Consider the following 19,351-nt stretch of genomic DNA (forward strand, 5'->3'; position numbering starts at 1 on the left):
CTGGGTTGCTGTCTCGGAAATGTAATATTCGTATACAAAGCACACATGATCTACGGGGGGTGGCAGAGGCTAGAACGTTGTGTGTAATACATATCAGAGGCCAATGTTTTGAAGGCGGCAAGGACTCAGAACGCGCGTGTCCGATGACTGTGCTCCCTGAGAGTGCCGGGGTATGAGGGGCGTAGGCACTCCGAGCGCCCGTGTTTGGTGGGCGTGGGCACTCCGAGCGCCCGTCTTTGATGGGCATGGGCACTCCGAGCGCCCGTCTTTGATGGGCATGGGCACTCCGAGCGCCCGTCTTTGATGGGCGTGGGCACTCCGAGCGCCGGGGTATGGTGGGCGTAGGCACTCCGAGCGCCCGCATCTGATGGGCGTGGGCACTCCGAGCGCACATCTCTGACGTCTGTATACCATGCGAGGGCCAGTATGAAATGGCCATTTTGCACACGCCCGTGCGTCCCGAGCGTTGTCATCATGAAGAATGAAGCATAAAGGATTAAAAGCTTATGTAGGGTGTGTGTATAGCATACAATCCAGATCGCATTCTAGATACTTTGTGTATATGTACGGTAGCTAAGAGAGCTTGCGCTTCTTCGCCGTCGAATGTTCGATTTCGTTGTGCAAGATGCTTTCCGCCCGGTTTGGTTTGGAAAAGCTGCGAAATGCGGCCATACCTGTTGCAATAGAGGATGGCTTGTTTGGGGGCGCTCCCATCTGCCGAAATGCTGCCATACCCTGTAGAGGTATAGCATCGCCGGAGCCGGGCGCAGTCTGCGGGGTACGTTGCATGGCGGTTATTGCAGTGTGGTCAAATGGAACACCTGAGGAAGAAGGATTACTAGCAAACTGACGGAATGCCGCCATCCCGTGAGCCACAGGGCGAGGTAGATTGGAAGATGGTGCCATGGGTTGGAACGCCGCCATGCCATCAGTTCGGAGAGGCGTTGCTTCGATGGCGCCATCTGGCGGAGACTTGTGGATGTCGGCAGGGGCATTTACGCTGTCAGGATTGGTGCGGGCAGGAATATTGGGGGACCCGGCAAACTGACGGAATGCCGCCATCCCGTGAGCCACAGGGCGAGGGGCATCGGAAGACGGGGCTATCTGCCGGAACGCCGCCATTCCATCGGGGTGTAGAGACGTTTCTTTGGTGGCAGCATCTCCCAGAGGCTTGCCGACGTCCACAGATGAATCTGAAGGCGTGGTCATCGTGATGGGGGAAGAAATGTTGGGCAGCCTTCGCATCGCCACCGTGTCTTGAACCACCCCTGGTGCTGCTTTTCTCTCGCTGCTCTCCGAATCTGGTTCGCTTGCGCCTTCGGAAGAGTGTCCCGCAGCGTCCAGGAGCGGCGTTTTTGCACCATTCCCGTCAGTGGACTTTGAATCACCCTGTATCAAGAACGATTCATGTGATGTGTTGGGTACCAGTGAAAACCACACTTACAGGTGCATACACGGCGGGGCCACCGGCGGGGTTAAAGAAACCAAGTTTGCCGAATACATGTTGTGTCTTTGTCCTTGCCAGACTGCCTCTCTGAGAAGGGAGATGTGTGAATAGACCTGAAGGAGGATCGCGCACAAGACTCACCAGTTCCCAACATTTCACGCAGCCATCCATTACCTCCATGCGACTTGCTACTGCCCGCTCCGGCGTCCAAATATCCCGATCGTTATACAACATTCGTTGCATTGTGTTCAAGGTGATCGGACCGCACGAAATACCGTCACGTTGCCTTGGTGAAGCTATCGATGTAGCGTCGTGTATCCAGGGGTCTGAGCCGTCCGGTAGGCCGAGAAACTTGTCAATTGCTGTCCCAAGGAGTTGTACACCTTGCCAGACGGTCTTATCTGGGGACTTGGCGCCGCGGAGGGAATCGACGATCACGAACATGCGCGTGTCGAGGTCGAGCCGGACAGTGACCCAATGCCGTGATTGTGGAAGATGCCATGGGATGATTATTTGACCATGCGCCTTGTTACCGAGCTTGCGCAAAGCTTTTCGCAGCACGCGTTCCGATGTCTTCTCCTGGAGCACAAAGGGACAGAAGCCAGTCTGGGTTACGACTATTGGACGGCTCTCCGGGTCAAGAGTGGCATTTAGTACGTCGACACAGTCATTCAACGATTCGTCGTTGACCATATTGTCGCCGAGTATTTGTTGACACCGTGCCAACAGGTCCGAATTCAGAGCGGCGGCCTCGTACCAGTGCACTCGGACGAAGTGCTGAAGATCGCGTTGGTACGACGAAGGCGAGTTTTTCCGACAATAGTTGAAGCCTTTGACCCAGACATCACGAGCATTCCAGATTTCAGACATCGCCCGCCAAGTGGTGGCCGCCCAGGCGGGAAAAAGGACTTCTGGGGCAGCAGGGTGGATGAGCGAGGCGGGGCGTCCGTCCTGAAGCGCGATTTTGGAATCCGCAGGTATGGTGAAGTTGCGATGGTCGAGCTCCCATATGAACGACGGGTAGGTGCTCGGATCGGTGGGGGGAAGATGTGAGGTTCGCACGGAGCCGGTCATGCCGCGAAGAGAAGGCGGAGGGGGGTGGGTAGGAACGTAGTCAAGTAGCTCCGCGATCCGAATATCCTCGGGGGAAACAAGAGTGTCTTCAGGTTGGATGGTATGTCGACCGTATTCAATGTCGGCCACGTCGCTATTTGGAGGTCTTCTGGAACCCAACGAAACGGCTCCAGATGGACACAAGGCGTAGGTTCTATGGATGTGTCAGTGGAGTGAGAACGCATCAACATTACCAACACACCTGTGAAACCGTGTGACATTTTGTTTATGGAGCAATGAACTACACGTTGGGAGCTGGCAGTGTTGCAATCCGGGGCTTGTGGAAGCGTGGCAGAAAGACTTGCGTCACATGGTCGCGCCGGTCGTTTGGGCGCTAAACGCGGGCATGTGACGAGACGCGTAGGCGAACTTGAACCGCTCAACTGCACTCTGTCCAACCGCCAAGTCTTTGCCCATCCCTGCTGCTTGCATCCACACTTCGACTAGCTTCCACATCCAGTCTGTCTACGAATATGTCTGGCGACACATCGACATCCTTGCCTGAACCGGTACAACAGACGCTTCGCCGCCACGCGAGCGCAATCCACTATGCCCTCCGCCACCTCCCCCCGAAGGCCACCACTCCACGGGATGTTTTGCAGCGGTGGGAAGACGGCTTGAAGAGTGCGGTGCAGGCAATCAGTGAGATATATCCCGACCATCACGCGAATATCACCATTCTGCCGAAGCTTGTACTCGGCGCGCTATACGAGTACGACTACGCCGGCTTCGTGGCCGAACAAGGTGTGCCATACGTTCCCAATCCTTGGAACGTCCGGGCGTTCGGGAAGGAGGATCCCCGGGAGGAAGGCTTTCCCTTCAGCTACCCCATTTCCGGCGATGACGACTGGAAGATCGGCTTCGTGCCCCTGAAGGACCTACAAGATGGTTGGGTTTTCGAATGTAAGTCGCTTCCGAACCTGCAGCAATCTTTTGAGCTAACGGTAATGTTAGGGAAAAGCGGAAAGGAGACGCGAGGTAAGTCCTAGACCTATCGTTATGCCGTTTTTTAATGTATTTGTTCAGATGCTGCCGTCCTCGACTCACAATTGGGTTGCAGTGGGGACGATATCAAGGATGCGCCGCCGCCATCTGCTGCGGAGCAGCTGGAGAAGCGTCGACGGGCGAAGGGGAAATCCGTGGCACGGTCCCCACAACCCAGTGGCTCAGGTGGAGACGGTGGGTTCATAGACGGCCCGCGTTCCCGCCTTGTCTTATACCTCCTTTGCAGACGGTAGCCACGTCCAGGATGTCGTCAAGCGGGGACGCACCCCTGGGCGTGATGGCCAGGCGAAAAGGCCTGCGCGTGCCCAGCAGTTGGACTACGTGTCTCCCCCCGACACCAGTAAGTCTTCCATGAACCGTCACCATATCATCTGACTCTTCGTCCTCAACAGACAAGAAGCGCAAACGGCGTGGTGCAGAGAGCGACGGTTCGTACGCAGTGTTCAGATCGGAGCTGCAACTAACGCTCGTTTCTTAGATGGTTCAGTGTCCCCCAGCCCACCGGTGAATCCTCGCGGGCCTAACAAGCGGCTTGTGCGGAAGCCGTCGAGGACCCCGAGCATGGCCTCTCGAGCGACATCCCATTCTAAATCTCGTGCAACATCTCCGGCGACATCTCGGCCGTCCTCTCGCGCGTCCTCTCGCGCGTCCTCTCGCGCATCCTCTCGGATGACATCTCGCGGCACGTCTCGTGCTACGTCTCGTGCCGCATCGCGTGGGACGTCTGGGGGTCAGGCTCGACAAAAGAAACGCCGCAGTACCAGAAAGCAGAAGGCAAGTCCTTTTGTGCATCACGAGAGGTACTTTCCCCCGCCAGTTCCTATCAGCCAATTCAAGACATACTACCCGCTGGCGACGCTGCCGCAGGTAAGTCGGTTTTGTGATAAATGCCTTCCTATATTCACCTAATCCCCCGTGCAACTTGCAGAATATGAAATGCGGCCCCTGCAAGCGGCATGGAACACCATGTCAGTTTTGGCCTCTGGGGGGCACGGCATGTGTGTGCTGCCGGGACCGACGCGTTGCATGTGACGTCGTCCCGGCCATCGCAGGCGGGTATCCAACATCTGTCCTCGTCCGCACCCGCATGCTTCGCGTGGGGATTATGACGGCCAATCCGAACGTCTTCCGCGATGTGACGTTGTATTCGAGGAAGTGGCGCAATGCACGGAAAGACGATACCCCAACCTGGATCAGATATCTCTCTGAGATTTGGAGGGTTGCAGGGAAAGAAGAGCACGAGGCGGCACAGAATCGCACTCGACCCGACACATTGGAATTCCGGGACAACGGCTTCATTCCGTACCCTGTGGGCGCGGTTACGCTCGATGACACAGATGTTGCGCCAGTGAGTATGGGATCATGCTATACCCGGTTGGTGCTGATTATATCTCAGGGGGATCCGGAATGGAACCCCAACGACAGGAACAAGCCGAAGGGGCGGCTCTACAACGACAGCGATGACGAGGAGGGCTTTTGTAAGTCACGATAATCGAATCGGTCGTTAACAAACTCATGCTATGTATTTTAGTTGAAACCGAAGAAGAATGGCTGGAGCAGCTGCGTAAAGGTGGGACACAGGCGCACCGAACACACGGCCACGAGCGACTGATGTTATTCATTCACAGCGAACGAACCGCAGGGCGAAAATGCTGGTATGGAAGACATTGCGCAGCCGCCGCGCCCTCGCAAACGGGCGCGAATCCGCAGCCCGGATGTGGAGAGCGAAGAAGATATGGAGGCGGAGAGCGCGCTGCCAGGACCCTCCGTAGCAAGGTACAACATTCCATCTCGAGTCCCAGGTATGCGACAACGTTTCGATATTGAAGGTGTGTTAACTAAACGCAGGACGCGATTTCTTCGCGATTCCAGAGTCCACCCTGCCCTCTGTCGACGGGCACAAGCGTTGGGAAGGCAGAGCAGCATCGCGGCCAGCGACCATGGCCGACTTGGAGGCGATTCGCACTGAGATTGCCAACAACAGCGAGCTGGTGCGACGCACACTTGCACAGAACCAGGGGCTTCAAGAGGACGTTGCCGCGTTGACTGCCAGAGTCCTAGAGCTAGAGCAAGTCAACCATACACTGATGACGGCGCCGACGCTTCTCTCGCCTTTCGTGTTCGATGCGACGGCGGACTTCAACGAACCGCCCCCTCCACCCCCCATTTTATGACAAATTTCGACGCGACTCTGCCCGCTCCCACCCCGTCTTTTCATAGTCCGCCCCCACCTCCGAAATCCGCGGCCACGACGCCTCCTGTATCATTGTCTGCCGCCTCGCCACCCGTGCCCCCTCACACTACGATCCCCGCACCTCTTTTCGCTCTGCCCAGTGCATCGGCAGGCCCAATTATACCCGCACATGGTAGCGAAGATCGGGCACGACCAACTTCTCCCTCACCATCGCCGCTGATTCCGAGGTTGTTGATGGTGGTTCCTCGACTGCCATCATACGCATCGTCTTCGTCGGACGAGAAAGCGGATGAACACGCCTCCAGCTGCGCCGGCGCAACATCGGACAGGGCGTCGCATATGCCCATGGAAGTTAGCCAGCGGTCTCCTTCACCGACGGGATCTGGGGAGCGGGCGGTGCCTGTTCCTACACATGAAGGTTCGTCATCGGAGAGCTTTGAAAATGTTTGCAACTTACCCGATCCTACAGGATCCACTGCGCTGCATCGGGAAAGCGCGGAACGGCACGAATCACCCTCCGATCGACTCATCGGGCCACGCCTCCCTCCATGGCGTATAATTGAAGACAGTACCGCGGTATTGGCGACTCGAGCAACGTCGGAGGTGCCTCTCGGTAGGGACAAGGACATTGCGATGGAAGGCCATATGCCCATGAGACAACGGCGTAGGTCGGCGTAACTTTAATTAGCATATCGTATTCTACACTCGCGCATTCAGAAATGTGTCACGCAATCGAAAGTTGGAGGCGCTATGTTCAAAATATGTGGGCCCAGCCTCCAAACAATGATTGGACGTGCGCGCTCGGAGTGCCTATGCGCAGCATACCCCGGCGCTCGGAGTGCCCACGTCCACCATACCCGGGCGCTCGGAGTGCCTACGCCCGTCAGACACGGGCGCTCGGAGTGCCTACGCCCGCCATACCCGGGCGCTCGGAGTGCCCACGCCCATCAAACATGGGCGCTCGGAGTGCCCACGTCCATCAAACACGGGCGCTCGGAGTGCCCTTGCCCATCAAAGACGGGCGCTCGGAGTGCCTACGCCCATCAGACGCGGGCGCTCAGCCTCAGTGTACCCACGACCCTCAAGGAACGTGGTCGCATCGTGGGGCGCGGTGCTCCCACACATAGCTAAAGGTTGGCGTGTCCACATTGCCTCTCCGTGTGCTTCCCATTCCCCCCCTCCCCCCCCCACCCATGGAGGACGCGTTCTTAAACCAAGCTCACCGCCTCCTCCCAACTTATGTACGCGCTCGTCTGAATCACCACAGCCGGTTCCCCAGTCAACCGTACCCACCGGAGATATGTCATGAAGGCGACGATATAGTGCTGCATGAAGGTTGTGTTCGAGCTGCTGATGTCGTGGCCCTTGCCATTCGCAACACTGGTATGTGCGACTTCATATATAATTAGTCACCTCCTCATATTGCGGTAGTCAAGGTGCCCTTCAAATTGGAGGCGTTCGCGAAGTCAGTGCCTAGGGCGCACGGTTGCCCAAGCTGGGAAGAAATTGAAGCCCGGAACCGTGCTTTCCCTGTGCCGTTGCCAACAGACTCTGGAATTCCAGCGGCGCAAAGAAATGCAGCTGTAGTTGAAGACGAAGACGAACGCGTGCTGGCTTGGGTACTCCCAGCTATCCTCACAACAGCTCTGCAGGTGCGTCGTTCCAACATTGACCACAACACAATCTGACTGTGTGCAGAACGAGCTCAATGCGGCCAACGACAGGATAAGACATCTCTTTCAACCACCCAGCGATGATAAGTTGAACTGGCGTCTTCACACCACCCATTTCCGGAAGTGCAAGAACAATGGGGCTGGTATATGCGATATTGGACCGTTCAAGATATCACCATTTACCAAGCACGATGTAAGCAATATTGCTTTTGGAACCTTCATATTATTTTAACAGTGCTTGTAGATCTCAAATGTCCAGGCTAGTGCGAACTGGAAACGCCCAGAAATTACTCAATGGGTGCAAGATATTCAACGGCCTGGGGCACTTTTGGACGCACTTCTGAAACTGCTCCATCCTGCACAGTGGAGTGTTCTCCAAGCTCACTTCCATTCCCACCTTGGATGTCAAACTTCCTGGCCAGTCACAGGGATCGCACTGCAAATCATCCATGACCGTATAACCCCATACCATGTTGATATCAACAGCTTCACCTCCATGTTCGATCTACTTGTAACTCTGGGTACATATGGAACTGATGGATACCTTGGCCTCCGTGGTCTGGGCTGTTCCTTCTGCTATTCCCCTGGTACTGTTGTCCTATTACTGGCGAACCTCATAGAACATGGAGTTCCCCAGGTGAATGGTTGCCGTACAGTTATGTCCTGGTACAATAGGAGGGAGATGATAAAGGTCTGGTCAGAAGGTGGACTTCCAGCATTTGATGTGACTATGATACCCAGGTTAGACGATGTGTTGGATATTCTAGCGATGTAGAGAAATAGCTACAAACTTTTGCTGTCCATGAATTGTTGCCACTAAGTGTTGGCTGCCCCACGAGGCCTCTTTGATGCGGCATCTTCATCCATATTTGCACGTCGTTTCTTCTTGTGTTGTGGCACCTTTGAATGACTGACTGGCTTTGACATAGGTGTTGTTGAGACTTCATCAAAACCATTCTCGCCACCATCTCTAGCTGCCTTCATCTTTGCTGCAGGGACTGGGAGCCTGTTGCTTCGTCGGGTAGGGGCTGCCACATGCAATATAGATTGCACAGACGATGGTATGGGGGGAGGTTGTGCAGATCTAGAAGCAACTGAGTTCCCATTATTCTCCACTTCAGCCCGCCTCCTAGGAACAGGCCGAGGCTTTGGGGGGTGACTGGTAACAGCTGGGTGGTATGCATTTGCGAATGTTTCCAGAGCAGACATCCTTGTAACAAAGGAATTGTCGTCTGGCAGAAGAGTGGTCTGGCCCAGAGTGCAAAACTGGAAGTGGTCGAGCGTGAAGCTGGGGATGAGGGTTTCCTCTTCGTCTGGGATGAATTCGTTTAGAAACTGTAGGTCCCGCATTAGCAGTCCGATGGCGAGGCAGAACTGCTGAACCTGTATAGGTGTTCTTGTTGTCTGCACAGATTCCTTGCGAAGCCAGTCCAAGAGAAGACCATATGCACTTTCATCGCGATATAGCAGCCCTCCAACATATCCGTTCGAGTTGTTCCATGTCGCCCAAGGTGCAGACTCGTTGGGTGGCACATCGACCTGCACATCCAGCTGTGTGGGTGTCTTTATCAGTTTATTATAGCCATCATTTACAATAATTGGCCTACACCACTGTGGACCCTGGTTAGCATGTCTTGGTAGGGTTGTGCATACTCGCTCTGTAAAGACTTGAGGAAGTTGGACCTTGCATTTGGAAAGGCCATTTTCAGAGCGTGAGATGGAGGCAGTCGACGTTCGTCAATGTTGCCATCACTGAGAGCTGAAGGGGACGCTGGAAGGTCATGGGGTTGGGCATCACTGAAAGAGACATTGCTGATGTTTGCCACAGCAGCTTCCACTGCATTTGTGTCGTTGTCGTCGTTGTCGTCAACAACACCATCGCTGTGGGGATGTGGATGCTGCTGTTCCCCTCCTAGTTGGGAGCCTTGGGGGAGATCCACTTCCTCATCGCTCGAAGACATGTGGGGAATGTGAATATGTTCTCCATCGTCGTCGGACGGACCATCTTGGAGCGTGGTCGAGTGTTCCTGCTGTCTTGTCTGCTGTTTTTGCCGGCGTTTCCCCTTTGCCTTGGCCCTTTTGTGTTCTGCATTCTCAGTGACTTGTCGGAGGTTGGTCTCGGGCTGTGTTGGCTGTTTCAATGTTCTATATGTAGATTCCTTCAGTGTTTCTGCGCCCCGTGGCCCAGCCCACACAAGTCGTAGGTGAAAGCGGCCTTCTGGTGGGAAGAAACGGCTTCCTGGATCCAAACCAGTGGAAGCCTCATCAATGGAGTTCAAAGATGCCAAAGCTATGTTCTCTCTTTGAATGATGAGCTCAGCCCACTCGATCAGGTCTGCATCACTGATTTGCTGTAACGTTTTCAGGATAAGGCTGAGCTTTGGGGTGTACCAGCCCAGGCCAAAGACGTTTTGCAACTCCGCAGCGAGAATTCGCCAAGGTGGGTGGTGGACGGACCGTGTCCCATGGCCCATGGCCAGGTCTATTTTAAATCAGGTTATATGACCTATTGTGACAAAGTTGTGGCTCACCGATATGGATGTTGAACCAGGCTGTCATAACAGTCTTGATGTTCAGACCCCCTCGCCACTGTTCAGCAGTTGGCATGAACAATACCGGCAGATTGTCACGCCACTCAAACGGAACATCTCTTGGTTGAGAAGGCTTTGACGCCTTCACTTTGATCTGATCCCATACACAGTATTAGTTGAAGTGTCCTACAGAATGCTGCTGCACTCACCCCAGAAGTCTTTCTGTATGAATCTGGTGTCCCTCCCTCCAGAATGGAATGAAATAGAGAGGAGAGAACCTCAAAAGGTCCATCGTCCCATTTGGGATGTTTGTCAGGTTCTGGCCAACGAGGTCCATTCTCCCCTCTCACAGAGGCTTTGTTCAAGTATGTTGTCACAGAGGACCTGGTATGCATGTCAACTGCCATCTTTGGAACTTAAATGGGGCGGACTACATACACCAAATGTCTGATCTGTCCATTGCTGTCCCGTCTAAGGCCATACACAAAGCAAGGCATGTTGCCATTTGCCATGAGGTATTCAACGACGTCCTCCATCGTGCGAGCAGCATTCTTCTCTGCCCATCTAAAATGCCTATTGTGGGCCCAAATTCTCAAATATGATTTCGTTACTCACAGGCGTTTCTCCTCATCAGTCCCACCATCATTCCTAAGCCTGTGCTCAAGCTCCTTCCAAGGCTGCTTCTCTTCCTCAGACAACTCTTCCCACATCCTGCTGGCTATAGCAGATGCGGCACCAACAGAGGTGTCGTTCTGGTCCCTTCCCATGGACCCAATGGCCTCCTTGGTATCTGGATCCTCCCTCCACAGCCAGTATGCAGTCTTCTTCCGGCCTTTGGTGAACTTTGGGTTTTGGGTTTGAGCACCTGTACCTCCCGATATCGCAATCAAATGATCTTTGATCGCCCCCCTGGGGTGATTCCCGTTCCGGTAACTGCGAATGTTTCTACGCCTGCGAACCGTAGAGCCTCTACAGATATCGACTACAGATACCTTGTAAGGTAACGTTAGAACGGGTGCTTATGTACAAGTCCCCTGGCCCCATCCCCGACTTCCCCGAGGCCCCGGCCCAGCCCTCCTCCGCGCTTCCCCGGCTCACGTGAACGGATTCCCGCGCCGCGCCCCCTGATGGCCGCCCTTGTTGGCGCCCCCCGGCGCCGCCCGTCCGTGATGGCCATCCCCGCCGTCCTGCTCGCCGTCCCCAACGACGAGCTCACTGTTCCCGCTCTCCCTCCCGTTCCCGTTCCCCGATTCGCTCCGTTCTTTTTTGTATATACTTATATTACTAATGCGCATCTATCTACACAATTCGTCCGTGTAAGACGTGCTCTGTGGTGCCCCGACCACCCCCTGCCCCCCGCCACTGCCCCCGCCCCCGCGTAGGGAGGGCGGGAGGTTATGTCAGCATACTCAACGCCCCGGCGGAGGGCGGAACTCTGATGGCGCGAGCGCCGCCACATGGACAGGCACCGCGGCAATGATTGATGCAGCGCGCGAGGCTCGCGCCATCAGCGCGAGGCCTGTGCCATCAGCGCGAGGCTGCCGGCGCCGGCGCCTCAGAATCAACGCCTCGGATTGATCGCGCTCAAGCGCCACCAAGATGGTCGGTCTCGCGCACCTCTCACATAGTAGTTATAATTAGCATTGTATATCCGTGAAGACTCTACTTTGGTGTACTGTAGGGTGTATTGTATGGCAGACATGTACTTTCATTACCATGTTGACCAACAAAGGAGTTTATGGAGCTATCATTCAGGCACGAAGATTAGAATAACACACACATCATCAGTCCCTTCAAGGTGACATGTATGCACTTATCATTTGAACGGCGACTAAGACCTACTACATAATTGTTCAATGTATACAGTATCGTACTAGAGGGACATCAAGTAGTGTTCTCGTTCGCGGCGGCCTCGGCAGCCCTGCGCGCAAGCGTCCGAGCAGTGGGACCCTTACGAATGCCCTTGTCCTTGCGGGGCTTGCGGGGGCGCTTCTGCGGAAGGAGAACACCCTGACCTCCCGCAACGTGGTTGAACAAGGGGTCGGGGACAGTGCCGAGAGGCCCAGCGGTAGCCATACCAGGCGGAGGGGGCGCAGAGGACGTGGAGGACGTGGGCGTGGCCTGGAACACAAAGGTGGCAGTGGAGAACGCGGACGGGGCGGAGGGAGGGGGCATGATGGACCACGCAGGCGAGGCGGAGGACGCAGGCGAGGTGGAGGACGCGGGCATGGGCGAGGTGGATGACGCAGGCGCGGGTATGGGCGAGGCGGACGACACGGGCACGGGTAAAGGCGAGGTGGACGACACGGATGCGGGCGCGGGCGAGGTGGAGGGCACGGGTGAGGTGGACGACGCGGGTGCGAGCGAGATGGTCGACGCGGGCGCGGGAGGGGCGGACGACACGGGCGAGGTGGAGGGTGCGGGCGAGCCTGTGGACGACGTGGGCGCGGGAGTGGACGACGTGGGAGCGGGAGTGGACAAAGTGGGCGCGGGCGAGGTGGACAACGCGGGCGCGGGCGCAGGATGAGTGAACGACGCGGGCGAGGTCGCGCGCGAGGCGGAGGGAGACATGGTGGGTTCAGGGTTGGGCGCCCGCACCTGGAGAGAGGTGATACTGTCCGCGTTGAACGTCACAGCGACCGGGTTCAGGCCGGCGTGGTATGCTTGACGCCAAGTGAGGAGCTCCTCGTTGGTGAGCGACCGAAAGCGCGTCGTTCCGCTCTCCCATGCTGAGCGGAGCACGTTGAGAAACTTGAGGGAGTTGAAGCGGCCGGGCGCCTGGAAGGTCTCGAGTGGCCAGTTCTCGAGGACGACGCCGAACTTGTAGGTAATTCTCTTGGGGAAGTCGCTGTACCACATCGCGGGGGGGCTCCCCCGTGTGGACATCGCCTCTAATGGACACCAATCAGCGAGTAGAATAAACGAGGAAGCGAGAACTTACGAAGCTTCTCCATTATGAGAGCACCGATCTTGGACTTCAGGTCCAGGACGGTGCTCTTGTGCTTCTGCGTCAACCCTATGCAACAGCACTATGATAAGTACTTGAAGACACGGCTAGAATTTGCGTGTACGTACCATTGAGACCAGTGAGGCACCAGGCTTCGATGCGCGCGGCGAGCGTGCCCAACGCCTTGCCAGTGAGCAGCTCGATGAACTCCTCGATGCGCTCGCTGGACCGGTAGACCCAGGGCTTGAGGTAGTTTGCCCGGTCGCCGCGCACCGCGACGAGCAGGACCTCCACGCCGGTGCGCTCGTGGAGACCGTCAAGCTGGGGCGTTGGTGGACTTCAATGGGGAGGGGGTGCAAAGAAAGAAGGTGGCGCACCTCTTCGACCACCGCCATCAACGTCGCACGCGAATCGTTGAAATTCGCGATGGCGATGTTGGGGATGGCGCGCCCCCGCTCTTCGCGCCGCTCGTTGAGCGCTTCGACCGTGTCGCGGCACATGTCCTCCCGCTCCTCCTCGGACATCGCGTGCCAGCGGTCGGCCAAGTTCTTGATGAACTCGGACGACACGCGGTCGTTCGTATTCATCTCTGACAGATGTCCATTAGTTATGGCACTGCAGATGAAAATAAACGCACCTTTGTTATGGAGGCGAAGCTCCTTGCTTACGAAGGCATTCCATAGCGACAGGGCCCGCGGTTCCTTGAAGCGAAACTTGCTCTGGTGGAGAATGAGCCGGTAGTACCATACCGCGCTATGCTTACCCAGCTCGTCATGGAGCTCGACGGCGTGGTCCCAGACCTCGTCGCGGATGGCGTCAAGCCTCTGGTTGAGCGTGTTCTTGTAAAGCCTCGACTTCTCGCGGATGGCCTTCTTCTCCATGTAAGAGAGCTTCGGCCGTGCTCGGCGCTGCGACGACCACGGCATTTTGATGCGCCGCTTTCCCAGCTTGCGCGCAGCCTTAGGTAACTTCTTGATACCGCCATGGTTCTTTGACGCGGGGGCGTCTGCGTTGTTGCGGGCCATGCCGAGAGCGGGGAAGGGACGCGCAGGGAGGGCGGGAAAAGAAGCAGGGTGTGGGAGTGGCAGGGCTGGATGCTGGGAGGGACCTAGGGCGGAGCGAAAAAAATCTGCCCAGGTCTCACTTGTTGACTAGAGCACGTGATGAAGTGAGCGAAAAGAATGATCCATTTCTTACTCATCATTATCGAGCGGATACAAGATAGCGTCGTATAGACGCTCTAGCTGCACCCCATCCCAGCCGAGGTGCTTGTGGCCGTCGTACGCAACTCCTTGGCGAGGCCGCACCAGCAAACATCTGCAGAATGAAGATGAGCTGCGTACCGTCCGGGTCAAGCTCCAAGAGAATCTGCTCGGCCCTCGGCCCGAGCGAGACGGGAAATGGACGAGCACCCCCACAACCTCCTCGGGGGAGATAAAGAGCAGACGGATAGCTGCGGCGAGCGCGCCGCAGCTCTCAACGTCTCCGTGGTGGCGTGCGGGCAGCACCGCGTGGTCCCGAATACTCGCGCCCTGCTGGAAGGCTGTGGCTAGTCAGTCCATGTCACGCCCACAGAGCAGAATGACATACCGTGTGCGAGCGCGTCGCCTGACAGAGGTGGCGCCTGCTCGCGCTGACTCCCGCGCGATGGGGTGGGAGCCGACCAGTGGACAAAGCTTCGCGGCGGGGGTAACGACGGTGCGAGGGTGCGAGGCGCGCGCAGGGGTGCGGGGAATGGAGGGCGCGGGTCGGGCGCGGAGCGGGCTGGGATGGGGTTCTCGACGTCGAAGTCGATGGGAAAGTTATGGCCTTTCTTCACCATCATGTAGGCCATGGCGCTTGCGAAGGGGAGACCCTTCAGGTCGAACCGCTTGCACCAGCCTTTCTGTTGGACGTTAGGCTCGCCGTCTCCGATCTGAAAACCGACATGGGTCCTTAGATGAGGTCAATACAACGCATGCAGCGCGAGAAGATGTCCTTACCAAGGGATCCCGATAAAAAGGCCTGTGTGACGGCCATCGAGGGCGATACGGACACCGTAAACGGGCGAGCCGCGGAGGGGGATGTTCGCCTCCTGCACACGCCACGCGGCGAGATGGACGTCATTGGCGGGGGTGACGTGAAAGACAGTGCGATTGAGGCCGTTGATGGCCTCCGCGTCGTCGCGGTGCGCACAGCATACCACAATCGGGTAGATGTTGGGATTGTTTCCGACCCCTGTCTGTGGCCTATACAGCGTGGGTAAGCAGGCGACAGCTGTGAGAGAGAGCATTGAATTGAAGAACTCACCGGGTATTGGTGATGTCCGGCATCACGCCGCGCATGTTCGGGCCCAGTACGACATACCACGGACCTTGGAGGGAGGCATACTCAAGGTTTGACGCACTGTGCATGTGTGGCGGCAGCGGCGAAGAGGAGGAGACGCAGAGGAAGGGGCGATCGATGGTGAGAAGCAAGAGAGGGCGGGCTAGCGCCCACGCTTCCCCGCATTGATCTTGCGCAAAATGTGTTCTTCGGATGCCTTGCAGCCTTCCCCTGACATCCAGGCAGGAAAATAATGCGGGGCGTGCATCTGTCATGCATTCCGGCGTGCAGCCCGGGTATTTGATGCATCAGATTATGAGTGCATTAGTACGTCATGGAATGCAGCGACGTTGTGTGCAGAGGGTCATGCCTTTCATGCACGAAACACACACAAACCATGCTAGCACTGTTATAGGAACATCCAGATAGAAATTTTACCTAGAGCGCACCAGGTCAGCCATACAGACTACATCTCGTTCATTTTTAGGTGTCCAAATAGAAAGGATAGATCGGTAGTTATGTTTTTGTACTCGTTACACGCTGTTTTTGACGAGCGCTAGCGTGTCTCAGGTGCGATCTATACTACTGCGCTATGTAATCGAGCAGCGCGCCTGCTTGCGCTTGTGCCTCATCGTCATACGTGCCCTCAATCCCTACTTCCACCTCGATCGCGCTCGGATCTGGGGAAATGCGGGGGATCGACTGCTCCGGAGTGGCCTCCCTTCCCTCGCGGCGGCCCGGCGTCTTCTCGCCCTCGAAGCGAGGGTCCTTATGTAAGTCTTCGAGAAACGCTAGATTGTACGCGTTAGCTGCCTCGCGGTGCCGGACAAAGTCCAGGGTCGGCCCATAGAGGATGTCGTCGGACTGCTCGAGTTGCTTGAGGACAGCGGCGAAGTCCTGCTGCTCGTCACGTATGTGTGTGTGGAGGCGGCGCGCATCGCGATACACGATCTGGATCTCTTCGCGAGCCCGCTGCAAGCGCCGCCAGGTCCCGATCGCCTCCCGGACTTCCGGCCGCGCCCAGGTTTTACCGCTGACGTCATTCCATGATCCGTGCAGGAGAGCAAACTCGCGAACAAAGGAGTAATGGGAGACCTGATTCCAGTCGACGAGGGGCTTCTGTAACACTGCGGCCGCCTTGTTATACGTTGCGATTGCCCGCCGGATCGCCGCCGACCTCTTCTGCATGTTCTTCGCAATGTGAGAGCGCATTTTGTACCCTATGATGCGCTCCCGATCAGCGCTTAGTCGTACGATCACACGATCACTCACCTGTCTGCGCGAGATGAAGCTTGTGCAGCTCGAAGAGGCGTTGAATAACCAGACGTTGAAGTTTTCCCAGCGCCTGATGGTAACGCCGAGTCGCCATATACGCCTTTGCCTTTGTGTAGCGCGTGTCAGTGGGCAGCCACCGCGTCATGTTCCAGGTGTCCTCGATCTCGGCTAGCTCTTGATCGAGGTCGTTGATCCGCTTGCGCAGCACGCGGTTCGTGCTCTCGGTCCGCCGCGTCTCCCGAGCGTGCGCATTGTAGTCAGTGATCGGGCCTGTGTACGGGACCTGAAATGAAATCCCGGAGCCGTCGGAGGACGAAGAGCCGCCCGCGCCCGCGCTCGCGCCCGCACGCGTGCCCGCGCCCGCGCCCTCGCTCGCGCCCGCGCCCGCGCCCTCGCTCGCGCCTGCACCCGCGCCCTCGCTCGTGCCCGCGCCCGCGCCCATTGGCGGTGGCTGCCCCAGCATGAACGCGCGGGTCGCGGGGTTGCGGGTCGCGCGCTTTGTAGCTGTGCGAGTTTTTTGTGCATATTCCTCGCTGCGCGCGGGTCAATATTGTGTCGCATCTTCGAAAGAAAGGGACACACCTCATCACTCTGAGGTCCTCCAGCCGCTCCACATAGCTCAAAGCCCACTCATCATCAGGGTTTTCGTCGCGCAGGGTCGCAAAATAGAGGCGCTCCTCTTCGGCTGCTTCGATCAGCTGCGCTTCTGTCAGCTGGAGCCGAGGCAGTACAGTGATCAAGAACTCCTCGGACTCCTCGATGATCTTCATCGCCTGTTGGAAGTTGTTGCGCAGGAACACAGCGAGATTTGTATACTTCTCTTCATCCCAGCGACGGAAATAGAGCACAATCAGACTGTGCCGTCGGTACTTGCTCGCGTAACGGATGATCGAAGCGAGCGCGTTTGATCCGCTGAATATGCGCTCCATTGTTTCCAGATCTTCGATGCCGGCGCCGGTGATGACATTAGGATGATGGTGAAGCTGGCAGATGTAAGAGTGAGAGTAGCCGTGGAAAGCATTGACGATGCACAGAGACCCGCGCCTCCGGAACTCGGGACCAGCGCTGCTGCGCGCGAGGGTGCCTTGGAACACGCAGCCGATGTCGTACCCGAGGAGTATGTTGCCGGGCAATTCGGTGTTGATCTTGTCCACCATCGCGATGCCGTACTTAGCGCTGTGAATGATCCGTCAGTTACGCGTCCCACCTAGTCATCATTACTTACAGTTCACCACTCCGGATCATGTCCGCGACCCAGAGGATCCTACCATGCCTGCATGCACTGGCGAAGATCCCCGTCTCGTCGAAGCCCCCCCACATGTGCTTCTTCTCGTCTGCCGCAGCCGCCTTCCAATTCGTGGCACACGGGCTCGGTGCGCCCGCCTCTCCATCCGTGGGATCGCCTTCTGTGTCCGCGGGACCCGGCACCGGCTCGGGAGCCGGCTCTATGGCATCGACGTCATCTCCATCATCTCCGAGATCAACGGTCGGCTTCGGCTGTGCCTGGCGCGCCGGCACTTGGTTCGCGAATTGATCAACGAATGGTGGCCCCAAGTAGTAGGTGTTCTTGTAGTGTCGCCGGTCACCAACCATTCGATACTTACGAAGGAGCCTTTTTAGGGAGTTATTTGCATCCATGCTACCCATGCGCTCGAAGCGGAGAGGGGCCTCTCCTTCCAGCTGGTCGGCACCTGGTCAGCCGGGCACGCGCTCGGCACGTCGCGTAGATCGGACCGGAGACGTACCTTGTATCCACATGGCGGGCATCCGAAGCGCGGACGCCAGTTCGGATCACCGCGCCCGAGCCGCTGCTGGATCTCGGCATCGACGTCATCAAGAACTTCTAGATAGATGTCGAAAGCATCTGCGAGTGCCGTGCGATAGTGGCGTCGGTATACCATCTGTTATCTCCAGGTAAGCTTGAAGACTATTAATAAGATCAAGAGGCTCACATAATACTTGTAACAGATGAGCTTAGCGAAGGCCTCTGTGCTGAAGGATGCCTTGACGAGCTTCAGGCACCGGAACAGTTCCAGCGTCTCGAAGGATATCGCAAGCAACGGCCCGACCGGGGTGTTGCCGAGGTATCCGGCCAAGGCCAGTGCTTCCAATGTCCACTGCCCAGATGATACTTCCACTGTGACGTTCTTCCGCAGGCTGTACAGGTCGACACACACAATTGTGTGTTGCTCAGGCGGCGCCTCTTCTTCCGAAGGTGTGTCTTCTTCGGGAGCTGCGCGCTTGCGCTCCTCTTGCCGACGCGGAACACCATACTTCCACCGCAGGTATGCTGCCTTCACATACGGGAAAACGCGCTGCCAGTTCTCGTCTTGCGTGCGGAGACGATCACGCCAGGAACGCTCGTCAGGGCGCATGCTAGACATACTATGTTATTTCTGCCCCTGGTCATAGATCTTTGCACTCACCCTGTTGTCATATTATTTTCTAGAGCCACACGGAAAGCTTCAACATCTGCGTCGTCCGCCCAAGCATTTTCTTCGTCGTCGCCTTCCACTGCACCGCCATCAGTTGTGTTGCTGACGTCTCCGACGTTGATATTGGGGCCCTGCATATCATCTATTTCGAACGCAGCCATAGCAGCAGCCCGATCTAAGCCACTGAGATCTATGTACTGGTAAGTCTCTGGCTGCTGCATATGTGCATGGAACGTACTGTTGACAAGGTCTTCGCGCCGCCTCCGCACTGCATCATCCGCTGCATCTAGATCGACAGCGCGGATCGTCTCCCGTTTGGAGGTACGTCCACCCAGCCCCTTGTTTTTCCCACCTCTGCTTCTGTTGCGTGGGCCCAAGATGGTGACCCCATCTGACACTCGGTTCCCACTGCTAGACTGAGAGATGG

The 19,351-nt window shown here is 56.8% G+C and overlaps 5 protein-coding genes across 5 annotated transcripts; 1 reads left to right on the forward strand and 4 right to left on the reverse strand.

Moving 5' to 3' along the window:
- Nucleotides 1-573: 573 nt before the first annotated feature.
- On the reverse strand, nt 574-2,521 carry BXZ73DRAFT_82416 (uncharacterized protein; the record flags this gene model as incomplete). The annotated part of the gene is given in 5 exon segments (XM_048023706.1): nt 574-655; nt 675-771; nt 852-1,389; nt 1,445-1,534; nt 1,589-2,521. The coding sequence occupies 5 exon segments, from the start codon at nt 2,519-2,521 to the stop codon at nt 574-576; spliced, it is 1,740 nt and encodes a 579-aa protein (XP_047871720.1).
- Nucleotides 2,522-3,033: 512 nt separating this feature from the next.
- On the forward strand, nt 3,034-5,739 carry BXZ73DRAFT_82417 (uncharacterized protein; the record flags this gene model as incomplete). Its single annotated transcript, XM_048023707.1, has 12 exons — nt 3,034-3,463; nt 3,515-3,538; nt 3,587-3,739; nt 3,792-3,905; nt 3,958-3,993; nt 4,044-4,432; nt 4,494-4,533; nt 4,618-4,913; nt 4,962-5,043; nt 5,097-5,135; nt 5,194-5,367; nt 5,414-5,739. 12 exons carry the CDS (start codon nt 3,034-3,036, stop codon nt 5,737-5,739), a joined length of 2,103 nt encoding a protein of 700 aa, XP_047871721.1.
- Nucleotides 5,740-12,633: 6,894 nt separating this feature from the next.
- Nucleotides 12,634-13,791, reverse strand: BXZ73DRAFT_56431 (uncharacterized protein; the record flags this gene model as incomplete). The annotated part of the gene is made up of 5 exons (XM_048021478.1): nt 12,634-12,854; nt 12,905-12,979; nt 13,039-13,231; nt 13,288-13,499; nt 13,548-13,791. Coding segments are annotated over 5 exons (945 nt in total), but the record flags the coding sequence as incomplete, so codon positions are not given.
- Nucleotides 13,792-14,103: 312 nt separating this feature from the next.
- BXZ73DRAFT_107552 (uncharacterized protein) lies at nt 14,104-15,234 on the reverse strand (the record flags this gene model as incomplete). Its single annotated transcript, XM_048016940.1, has 6 exons — nt 14,104-14,201; nt 14,254-14,278; nt 14,329-14,453; nt 14,501-14,844; nt 14,893-15,138; nt 15,200-15,234. The coding sequence occupies 6 exons, from the start codon at nt 15,232-15,234 to the stop codon at nt 14,104-14,106; spliced, it is 873 nt and encodes a 290-aa protein (XP_047871723.1).
- A 562-nt stretch (nt 15,235-15,796) lies between these two features.
- BXZ73DRAFT_56435 (uncharacterized protein) lies at nt 15,797-18,864 on the reverse strand (the record flags this gene model as incomplete). The annotated part of the gene is made up of 6 exons (XM_048021479.1): nt 15,797-16,434; nt 16,487-16,856; nt 17,080-17,665; nt 17,715-18,169; nt 18,235-18,390; nt 18,442-18,864. The coding sequence occupies 6 exons, from the start codon at nt 18,862-18,864 to the stop codon at nt 15,797-15,799; spliced, it is 2,628 nt and encodes an 875-aa protein (XP_047871724.1).
- Nucleotides 18,865-19,351: the final 487 nt, after the last annotated feature.

The sequence above is a fragment of the Epithele typhae genome (assembly GCF_022376455.1).
Source record: "Epithele typhae strain CBS 203.58 chromosome Unknown BXZ73scaffold_115, whole genome shotgun sequence".
NCBI classification, from domain to species: domain Eukaryota; kingdom Fungi; phylum Basidiomycota; class Agaricomycetes; order Polyporales; family Epitheliaceae; genus Epithele; species Epithele typhae.